Raw genomic sequence first — 12497 nt, forward strand, 5'->3', positions numbered from 1 at the left:
TCGGGTTTGTAAACCTGATTTGCACCTATGAGGTGGAAATCAGGTTTACAAACCCGATTTGCATCTAAAGGGGCAAAACAAACCAAAAGAGGTGTAAATCGGTTTCGTAAACCTGATTTGCACCTAAAGAACATAATTGGTGTAAATCGGGTTTACAAACCCGATTTGCACCAAAATTTCTCACTTAAGATGAAAAGGAAGAACATGGGAAATAAAAAGCGCTTACGACAACAAGACGTCTCATAATGCGCGCATAGAGCATCGAAACCACATATGGGCACAAAAATTGCAGGGTACCCTCGATTTTCCCATTACTAAAATCGAGGATAACAAAACCTAACAAAATCTGATCAAAATATACAATTTTCACCTTTCCAAATGAAAAATAGACTATGAGGTGGAAACTCATATGTGAATATTCTTAACAAGGCAGTTGCCCATAATGCAAAGGTAGTTGCATCAAACTACTAGAGTTATATCTGGCAAACTCCACCATGCATTTACCATTTTCATGAATGTGTAATGGAACTCTCTAAATGATGGATTTGATTTCTAGGTCTTGGATGCTAGATAGATGTAAAAATGAAGAAGTGTTTGTCCCTTTATCAAACATGCTAACACATAAATTAATATATTATGTACTTCACTCAATAAAAATAAGTAAATTTAGATTTAAAACATAAATTTGAATTTAAAAGTTTTGCAATAGTTTTTACATCAATAGATACATAAATAAAAAAATAAATAAGACATAAATTGAATCCAAACTATTGAGATTGATAAAAGTGAAATTTAAATTCTTTTACCCATTTATAAACACGAAATATACTACTACTAATAAACTTGAGACAATCTAATCAAAATATACAATTTTCACCCTTCCAAATGAAAACCAAAACTATGAGGTGGAAACCCATTTGTAAAGATTGTTAACAAGGCGGTTGCCCATAATGCAAAGGTGGTTCCATCAAACTGCTAGAGTTTTATCTTGCACACTCCACTTTACCATTTCCATGAAATGTTCCAAAAATGGATTTTTTTCCTCTTTCCACCCAACTTATGGAAGATCCTTACACCCAAAATGTAACCGCCGCATTAACGACCCATCAAAGCCTGGAAGTGGGCCGCCATAGCAGTGAGGGCCGCCATTCTTTCAGCGATGGCGGCGCACAGGAACATAGAAATAACAATCATCTCCGCCAAAGATCTGAAGAACGTAAGGCCCCTCGTGGGTTGCATGCGCACACAGGCAATTGCATGGATCAACGACGAGAAGTACTACACGTCCATAAATGAAAAAGACGGCGTTAATCCCAAATGGAACCGCCGCATGTACTTCAGCGTGGAAGAGAAGCTTCTAGAACATTCTGTACTAACAGTGGCTGTATACAGTATACGAGGAATGCTTGGCACAAGGGATAGAAAGCTTGGAGTGGCACAAATACCACTTCAGGACTTTGTCTTCAGGCCTCTCAATAATGTTTATTATGGGTGTTATGAACTCTGCAATTTGAGGAGTAAAAGATTTAGGGGGTTTCTCAATGTGGGTATTAAAGTCGGAGACCTGTATCTCCAAACCCAAATCCCTGAAAGTAGTAAACAGTTGGTACGTTATAGTGGGTCTAAGCGTTCTCTGGATAAAATCTGTTCCCCATGCAAGAGGCATGCAACTCCTCGTCGTAGTTCTGAGGAGTCTGATGATCATGTTCTTTCAACCCCACTGAAAAAATGTAAGAAGTTTGAAGATTATGATGTTTATAATGATGATGAGGCCAACGACTCTGGTCGGAATAAGGTTCAGATCTATGTTTTTTGAATTGGGTATTTTTCTGCGCTGTTTTATGGGTTTTGTGTGATCTTGGTCTGTTTGAGATGGTTAGGGTCGTTAAATCTTTCTGTTTTGGGGGTGATCATGGTGAAGAATAAGGATGGTGGGTAGATAATTTTATGGTTTGATTGTTGCTCCAAATAATTTGTGTTCTTTTGAAAAAAAAAGCTATAAGTTCAATTTATAAATATTTTAAAGATAATTATTGTATTTTTTGGATTAAATTGTGGAAGATTTTTTAATCAATGTTTTGGATTACATTTCATGATCTATAATCAGGATAGGTTGATGAAAAATATCTTGATGATGGATCATGGAATTGGAGTGTGATCCCAAAGTTGATCCAAAAAACTCTTACACAATCTAATCTAGAAACTATGAAACTACATAGTATGGTTAACATAGGGACTGGGAGCGACTTCCTTGGCAGTGTATTGTTTTAAAGCATTTTGTAGGAAACAACATTTTAAATCTGTACTTGGATGTCACTTCTAATATGGTTAAGATATGATTTTTTTTTCTCTTAGAAGATTTCAATCTAAAAGACGATTTCGATTCGACCATTGCTTGCAAATATCTCATAATGGTAGACTAGAGTCAATTGGGTGCAATTAACCTAAATTCCTCCATTTCTATGATCGCAATTGTTGTGGACCATGGTTTATCTATTTAAGTCTTGTAGAGATGAAAAGACTCTATCTAGAAATGCCTAACATAATTGAACTTTATAAATCAAGGGTTGAAATTGAAAAGTGATAAAGTGAGAAGAATATCAACCATTTAGTACTTTTTATAAAATTGGAGCTCAAGGGTTGAGATTGAAAAGTGATAAAGTGAGAAGAATTTCAATCATTTCGAATTATTTAAATTTGAGTTGTTAATGTGGAAGTGATGGTTTTGTAAACAAATTCACAATCAAATATACAAATCTAGAATTGAATTTTTATTGTAAACTTTGTGTTGGGATTGCTTCTAGTTCTAGTTGATGTTGGGCTATCATGTCTAGGTCTATGATTTGTATTTTTTCTTTTTAGCTAATGGTTTAAACTTGATTTTTTTGCTTTAAACTATTTGGTTTTGAAGATATTGTTTAGCCAACTCTCAAGTGTATTAATAAGTAACATCGTAAGAAGATGGGTGTGAGTAGGACATTTATGCAGGTTTGATCTTGAAAAGAGGTAGCTAACATTAATGATGATATTTTTGGGACTCAAAATAGATGGGATAAAATTTCCTAGTCTTGAGAAGTTGTAAAAGAAGAAAAAATAGATGTATCAAGAATATAGCATAATAGAGAGGCAATTGCAGGTAGAAACAAGGAACATGAATGCTAACTAAAATAGAGAACAAGCAAACATGAAGGTATAAATATATCACATGTATTAACATGAGCATAGAAATGGCAGTATGATTTTGGAGAACCCTTGTATGACATTGAAAGATGGAAAAATAGGAAAAGGTTAAATCCTTCAATGAAATTATAAATCTAAGCAAATATGTTCTCTAGTTTGAGTAAATAAATAAAAAATGTTGTTTGATGACCCTATATTAATGAATTTAGGCTCTTCTATATTTTATTGTTGTGTTGGGTGTTCATCTATGTTTATGCAAAGATTTTAATTACATGCTCACGTGAGGAGGGTGATAGTAAAATAAAATAAGGAGACAGAGCTAAATAAGTGGGATGAGAATGATGATATGATGAATCAATAAGGATCTGAACAACTACTGCGAGGAGGGGGGGGGGTGGTGAATCGGTAGATAGAAAACTGACTAAACTTTCACCAAACTCAAAACCCAACTCACAAATCAATCACAAAACTAACTGGTTCAAACACTGAACTACAAACTGCAACTGCACTGTCAAGTTTACCGGTTGACTAGCATAACAAAATAACAGTATAACAGATCTGAAAATCTCAAACCATTTAACCAAAACATTAAAATACTTTACTAACATTAGTAAAAGCACTTTTCAGACACATCCAGTCACCTTATCATATCTAAGTGGATTTATCAGTTAAGCAAATTAACCATATAAAAAATATAACCACAAAAATCATTCACCACTTGACACAATTATTTTTAACGTGGAAACCCAAATGGGAAAAACCACGATGGGGATGAATACCCACAAGTATTATGAACTCTTCTGAAGTTCACCCTGTTAGGAGCCAAGCCTGTTAAAGCTTTACAAAAATGTCCTGTTAGGAACAGATCTAGTTAAGGACCACCCAGTTAAGGGATTGACTATAATGCCCTATTAGAAGAAATACCCTATTAGGAGTAACCTTGATAGAGGATTTGAAATCCAAGCTAATGGATCACCTAGTTAGAGGATTTAGATAGCACCAAGCTTGTTAAAGCTTACCCAGTTAAGGGATTGACTATAATGCCCTGTTAGAAGCAATACCTTGTTAGGTTTAACCTTGATAGAGGATTTGAAATCCAAGCTAATGGATCACCTAGTTAGAGGATTTAGATAGCACCAAGCTTGTTAAAGCTTACCCAATTAAGGGATTTAACTATTGTAATTGTTATAGAACAACAAGGGTTTGTTGATCTGGTAAATAGCACTACTCTACTTGATCAGATCCTTTTCATTCTCCTATCTCCCTTCAAACATACTGTAGATACTCCTGGTTCGACAATCAATCACACTGACACTTAACCAAAATTGCCAACACTACTACAAAACAACTCATCGATCTTATAAGAAAAACAATAGGTCAGTAACACATCACAAACCTAAGATTTCATAGAGATTACAAACAGGACTGTTAGATCACATAACAAACTTCAACACATTGTACATGACAACCTCGACTACTCCTTGATCATTGCTCATCGAATCATGTAACACATCATGCGGTTTCTACTTCATGCAATGTACTCGCTCATTCCCAAGATAAAATGGTTATCTCTACATGCCAAAAACCACTTGAAACTCATCACATGCATCATGCATACGTGGCATAATCATCTCCGATCACCATTTTATCATAGATCAACACAATCGATTCACCAAGCTCCATCGGTTAGGGTTTGGCATATCAATAGGTAGGGTTACCGGTTGATCTCACTGCTTCAATAGTAATACCAGTTTCCTTTACTTACTCAACTACTGGTTGCAATACAACTCCATTACTGGTTACAATTGACATCAATGACAATACTTAAACTTCATTAATGCAATCTTTATTCAAATTCCAACAATCTCCCCCTTTGGCATTGATGGCAATACAAATATCTATACCCTAAGATTGTGATGATTGAGAGTAATGCACATACACAGGTATAGGAATCTTGGTTTACATTTTACCATGTACTCTCCTTCAACTGAGTCTTCATGTCTTCAGCTAGTAATTGGCTACAGTTCTTCTCTCTATCAATCATACAATTCTTCTCCCCATAATCACACAGTTCTTCTCCCCCTTTGACAACAATGCCAAATTGAAACTAAAATATTCAATGTCATACTTCACTATTCTGCAACAAGCTGCTCCCCCTGTGGAGTAGCTCCACTCTACACCAATCCTACTTCAAGATCTTCAATATGCTCTGGGACTGATGTCTTCCACATCTGTTCAACTGACCTCATGTAGGGGCACAACCCCTAGCTAACTTCTAAGATACTCTAAAGTAGTCTTAGGAAGAGGTTTAGTAAAGATATCCGCTAGTTGTTCCTTGGTAGATACATGTTCTAGTAACACATCGTTACTCTACAATTTCTCTCTCAAGAAATGATATTTCAGCTCAATATGCTTGGTTCTAGCATGCAAGACTCGGTTCTTTGAGACATTTATTGCACTGGTGTTATCACATAAATTTTTTACCGATTCTATGATCTTCAACTTGAATCCTTCCAGAATGTGTTTCATCCAGATTGCCTGGGTACAATTCATATACGCTGCGACATATTCAACTTCAATAGTGGACTATGATATACAACTCTGCTTCTTGTTGCTCCAAGATACAAGCCTCCCTCCAAGAAAGAATGCACCTCTGGTTGTACTCTTTCTGTCATCAACATTTCCCGCCCAGTCTGCATCTGTATAAAGTTTCAAATCAGAGTTACCTGCATATGGATACAATAATCCATAATCAATAGTACCTTTCAAATATCTGAATATCCTTTTAGTTGCAATCATGTGTGTCTCCTTTGGGTTCTTCTGAATTCTGGCAACTAATCCAACTGCATGAGCAATATTCGGTCTCCTATGAACAACATAATGCAGTTTGCTTATCATAGACCTGTACTCCTTGTCATCAACGGATGCAACATCATCCTCCTTAGAAAGTTTACAACCTATAACCGTTGGTGTCCCAACTAGTTTACAGTCTCCCATTCCAAATGTCTTCAATACCTCTTTCACATATTTGGACTGTGTGATAAAGATACCATTCTTCATCGATTGAATTTGTAAACCAATAAAGAATTTTATCTCTCCTACCAAAGACATCTCAAATTCACTTTTCATCTCATTTGCAAAATCATCACTCATGTCATCATTGCCTCCAAAAATGATATCATCCACAAACACTTCACTAACCAGTATCTTATCTCCTTCAGTCTTGAAATATATATTGTTGTCTTCACTGGTTCTCTAAAAATATATCTTCATCAGGTGTGAATGTAGTCTTTTATACCATGCTCTTGGTGCTTTCTTCAAACCGCATAGTGCCTTGTGTAGTTTGCACACCACATCCTTCGCATCAATCAAAGCATAAGCATCTGGTTGTTCAATGTAAACTTCTTCTTCCATTATTCCATTTAGAAATGTTGACTTCACATCCATCTGATATACTTTGAATTCCCTATATGCTGCAAATGCAAGTAGAGTCCCAACACCTTCCAATCTAGCAACTGGTGCAAATGTCTCGCCATAGTCTTCTCCTTCTTCTTGTGCATAACCTTTGCATACCAATCTAGCTTTGTTTCTGACTACTACTCCATCTTCATTCAATTTATTTCTGAATACCCATTTAGTACCTATTACATTTTTGTTCACCGGTCTGGGTACTAGGGTCCATGTATTGTTCTTCTCAATCTGATCAAGCTCCTCTTCCATAGCCTTGATCCAATGATCATCTCCAAAGGCTTTCTTTGCAGTTATAGGCTCAATAGTGGAGATCATACAAGAATTCTCTCTAATTCTTCTTCTAGTTAACACTCCAACATCTTTATGTCCAATAATCTGATCAGGATTATGATTGAGTCTTCCATACCTTGGAATAACATGATCATTATCTTGAGGTTCTTCTTCCTCACTATATTCATCTTCTGCAGAATCTACTTGTTCCGGTTGAACTGGTACTACAACATTCACTTCACCAACTTCTGGCTTCATCGATTCTCACTCCAAAATCATAATGTAAGGTTCATCTTCTTTCTTCTTCTCACTAGTTTCTCCTGTATCTTCAAGACACTCGTCCACTCAAACATCAACACTTTCAATGATTCTCTTTGTTTGCTTGTTGTAACATTTGTAGGCTTTACTCTTGGTGGAGTAACCAAGAAATATGCGTTCATCACTCTTAGCATCAAACTTACCAACATAGTCACCTCTCTTCATAAAACATTTACTGCCAAAAATCTTAAAATAACTAACATTAGGCGACCTACCATACCAGTATTCATAAGGATTTTTATCCTTACCTGTTTTAACCAATATCCAGTTCAAGGTGTAGGTAGTTGTGATGGCATCTTCTCTCCAGAAAGTCTTCGCTACACCTCCTTGTATCAACATAGTTCTAGTAGCTTTAACAATTGACCGATTGTTCCTCTCTGCAATACCATTCTGTTGTGGTGTCCTAGGAGCATATAGCAGTCTCTTAATTCCATTGTCTTCACAATATCTAGTGAATTCCTCTGAAGTAAATTCACCACCTTGATCAGTTCTTAAGCACTTTATCTTCAAAAGAGTGTGGGAGTATTACACTCAATTGCCAATTCAACAAGCTAAATTCCACTTTAAACGAATAAATTATGCTTTCATCTATGTTATGATTTTCAAGTTAACAGGTGATGTGAGATATCACATCTCTTTCAAGGTTATGAAAGTAGTACAAGAATGGGGTACATGGTTCCTTCAGAACCAACGCTCCACTTACATCAGAGTGAGTGGATTTATAGGGAAGCCCCTTCTCCTCCCTCAATATTGCAGCAATCGAATCATCATCCTCGAATACACAAGGCAAATTGTCGAGCTTCAATCTCTTTTGACTCTTAACATTAGTACATTTGGACCGGTTTTTCGATGAGCAATGGGATTTCTTTTGTTTTGTCGGATCAATTTGTTTTTTTTTGAAAAATCACCCCGTGTTCGTCGGAATTCTGATGTGCTAAAATTTCACATCGTAATTCAGACGAAAAACCAACAAACATTTCCGACCGGCTATGGGATTTCTTTTGCTTTGTCAGATTGATATATATTTTTTTTAAAGTATACCCTATGTTCGTCAGAATTCAGACTTGTTGAAGTTTCACGTCGGTATCCCGACGAACACGGATTTTACCTGTTGATTGGCATATGTTGGTTCGATGAGTTTCACAGCCTCTTGATTTCTTCTTACTCATCGGGATAACATAAGCTAATGAACATCTTCCTGCTGATTGGTGCAAGTTATCGCGCTAGTCTCATTGGGCATCGGGGTAGCTTAAAATGTGTTCAGGCGATGGGCATAATTTCCCTGATTTTTTTTCCCTCAGCATAGCTCCTCCTGATACGTTATGTCTCCTCAACATAAGCTTTGACCCATTATCGTCATAACATTTGCCGATGTGTTTTACTTTTGCTAGTGTCCAGTGGGATAAGTCTTATTGATAGCATCATCTACTATCGATAATACAAGATTTCTCCATTTCCGCTAGTGTGTGTTCTGTCGATGGACTTCATCGGTGTATTCTATCACAATCACATGCTTCTACTTGTGTGTTACCATCGAGTTGACTTTTGCCGACAGTGCAGATTTCATATTTGACGTCGGAATTCCATCGGTATATGTTGGTCCAATGATTTTCATAGCCTCTTGATTTCTTCTTACTCATCAAGATAACATAAGCCGATGACCTCTCTTCCCGTTGATCGATGCGAGTTATCCCGCTAGTATCATCGGGCATCGGGATAGCTTAAAATATGTTCAGGCGATGGGCATAATTTCCCTGATGTCTTTTCCCTCGGTGTATCTCCTCCCGATACGTTATGTCTTCTCAACATAAGCTTTGACCCTTTATCATCGTAACCTTTGCCGATGTGTTTTACTTTTGCCAGTGTCCAACGGGATAAGTCTTACCGATAGCATCATCGACTATCGACAATTCAATATTTTTCCATTGCCGCTAGTGTGCGTTCTGCCGATGGAATTCATCGGTGTATTCTATCCCGATCACATGCTTCTACTTGTGTGTTACCATCGGGTTGACTTTTGCCGATAGTTCAGATTTCATATTTGACATCGGAATTTTGACGAACACAAGGTATTTTTAAAAAAAAGTAATTATGCACCATCATTATATGCAGGCTCAGGGTGCGAAAATTGGGAGAAAGCAACCACAATTGCTGCAGATAGATGCTCGACAACAATTGTACAAGAGGTTGCTCCTTTCGATCTTGTCATCAAGATGTTTTTCAAGTTCCTTTTCTTTCCTTGCATTCTCTTGTTCACTTTATTTCTAGCCGTAACCAGCTTTAATTCCTGGTAAATGGCCCCATAGAATAGTAGGGCCTTTGCTTTCAGTTTGAATGAGTTGGAATTTAATTTGAATGAAATGGCCCTACAATTCTATGGCCTTTTCTTTTCGAGTTAGCTAAATCTTTTAAGTTTACTTTTGGTTTTTGCGTTTGTCCGAATTTTTTTGATAAAAAGAGGTTCCTAATGCCTCCCTTTATAATATTAGGGGCATCAGATTCTATTTTTTTGTATTCCTATAGCAAGAACAAATTGCATGAGATTGTATTATGTTTGTATTCCTATAGCAAGAACAAATGGGCATATCCCTTACCCAGATGGCGAAGTATCCAGATCATCTGTATTCCTATAGCAAGAACAAGAACAATAAGAAGGGGGGGAGCCTAGGAAGAGGGCAGAGAAGTGGGGAGCCAGGGCATATAGGTTGGTAGCCTTCGTAGCTTCTTCCCTAGTCCTCCCCTCCCCGTGTAGGGATGAAAAAGTTAGGTGATTTGGAGCTGCCCCTACTGGGGCCTCAGTTCCCTACTACATGAACCCTGAGTTATTCTGTTAAGAAATTGCGACCAAATTATTAGCTCAAATTCCCTTGCCGAATAGTAGGGCATTAGCAACTAATAATCAAATTGTGACCAAATTATTAGCTTGAATTCCCTTGCCAAATAGTAGGGCATTAACAATTTGTTCACTTTGTTTAATGGTATCCGCTTTGGCAAAATATGGATCCTCAACCTCCTTAACCTCTCCATTCTACAGCTGCCAATTATAATGACAAGTCCCTTCATAGTTTCTAGTGGGGTCAACAATTATCTGCGACCGTAAACCCTTCCAGCACTCAAAATAGCCCTTTGTATGGAAGCAAATTTTCTACGATTATTTAGGATCCTACGGGCAGTTGCTTGTACAATTTTCCCCACTGAAAGGGTCTCTTCATTTTCTCTAGTTAGCAGATAAAATTCCTCATCTTGGGATGACTCTTTATATGGTGTTCGCCAATCCTTAAATCCATGTACCAATTCAATCTTTATGTCAGCAAGAGTTTCCCGCTTTTTATTGGATGTCCGTTGTTCCACACTTCTAGCATATTCATCAATATCAAGGGCCTTAACACATGGGGACATTTTTTGACATGTTCAACTGCCATTTCTTGTGTTTCCTCATCCATATCATCTATATCTTGTCCTGCATCTTCACAGTATACATCCTTAGCCATTTTCTTGGCTAGTTCATATGACTCTAGATGAATTCTAGTATCATCCAATGGATCCATAACATGGTTCCCAGAAGCTACTTGCCCGGTCCCTCTAACCCTTAAAAGACCAACAACATTTATAAAGAAAAGTCACTTCATAGCTTCTAGAGGGATCAACAATTCTCTGCTACTGTAAACCCTTCTAGCCCTCAAAATAGCCCTTTGTATGGAATCAACTTTCTACAATTATTTAGGATTCTACGGGCTGTTGCTTGTACAATTTTCCCCACTGAAACGGTCTCTTCATTTTCTCCAGTTAGCAGATAAAATTCCTCATCTTAGGATGGCTCTTTACATGGTGTTCACCAATCCTTAAATCCATGTACCAATTCAATCTTTATGTCAGCAAGAGTTTCCCGCTTTTTATTGGATGCCCGTTGTTCCACACTTCTAGCATATTCATCAATATCAAAGGCCTTTAACACATGGGGATATTTTTTGACATGTTCAACTTCCATTTCTTGTGTTTCCTCATCCATATCATCTATATCTTGTCCCGCATCTTCACAGTATACATCCTCAACCATTTTATTGACTAGTTCATATGAATCTAGATGAATTCTAGTATCATCCAATGGATCCATAATATGGTTCCCAGAAGCTACTTGCCTGATCCCTCTAACCCTTAAAAAAATAGTAGCATTTATAAAGACAAGTCGCTTCATAGCTTCTAGAGGGGTCAACAATTCTCTGCGACAGTAAACCCTTCCAACCCTCAAAATAGCCCTTTGTATGGAAACAACTTTTCTAGGTCCAAGGCCAGCTACAAATTGCATATTTTATTTATTAGTTGAGTATTTTATTATGGGTTAATATAAATCTGGGTATTGTATATAACTTTAAAAGAATTGATGGAGTAACTGTGACAACTCCATTAATTCAGTAACTTTATAGAACTTCGTGTAGAGAATTGATGGAAACACTCCATCAATTCAGTAACTTATAGTAACTTTATAGTGGAATTCATATATTTCATTTCCTTTTGTTACTATATGATGGGCTTGACCCTCATGGGAGCCATATTTATCCCCACATATAGCACTCATGTTCATGTATTAAGAAAACTCTGTAATTGATGCATATTTAATTGTTTTATCCTTCATGTCTTTCATTAATGAACTTCAACAACAATGATCAAATAAACCATTCTTCTCAAGTTGAATGGAACCTTTTATACCAATGCATCTATGTTTTCCTACCCTCATGGATCAAGACTTGACATCAGCTAAACAATCTTCTTTATGTCATAGCATTTCTTCGAAGTGCCTTTGGCATGCTTTAGACATGTCAATATTAACTAGATTGAATATATTTTTAAAGTCTCTTAGCACATTCCATGACAAGAAAATGACTCATTTGGATTAAGGAGTACTTTCCTAAACCATTCCTTCATATTCAACAATCCCTTCCCACACCCACATCATAATTCATATCCATGTTAGTTGTAATGAGTATTTAAAACCAACAATCAATGAATCATAGGATAGAAGAAATCTCATTATACACAAGGATAAGTATTTCAATCACTGATTCTTAAACACCCAACATGATTAAACATCACATATCATAAGCCTTTTTAACAATCATTAGGGTTGTACATAGTATTGAATAATATCTTAGGATATAAATTATCAATAATTATAAAGAAAGAGAAAGCCAACTATATAAGCTCAGCAAGCCACCATACAAAAATATATTTTGTAGAAAATAAAATAAACTATATGCTAA

General features: G+C 36.6%; 1 protein-coding gene across 1 annotated transcript; it reads left to right on the top strand.

Annotated features, from left to right (window-relative positions):
• Nucleotides 1-1159: 1159 nt before the first annotated feature.
• Nucleotides 1160-1816, top strand: LOC131054864 (uncharacterized). Its single transcript, XM_057989500.1, has one exon. It carries the CDS (start codon nt 1160-1162, stop codon nt 1814-1816), a length of 657 nt encoding a protein of 218 aa, XP_057845483.1.
• Nucleotides 1817-12497: the final 10681 nt, after the last annotated feature.

The sequence above is a fragment of the Cryptomeria japonica genome, chromosome 9 (assembly GCF_030272615.1).
Source record: "Cryptomeria japonica chromosome 9, Sugi_1.0, whole genome shotgun sequence".
Taxonomy (NCBI): Eukaryota; Viridiplantae; Streptophyta; class Pinopsida; order Cupressales; family Cupressaceae; genus Cryptomeria; species Cryptomeria japonica.

Coding starts and splice junctions, on each gene's coding strand:
- LOC131054864 (XM_057989500.1), top strand. CDS start 1,160: ATGGCGGCGCACAGGAACATAGAAATAACAATCATCTCCGCCAAAGAT.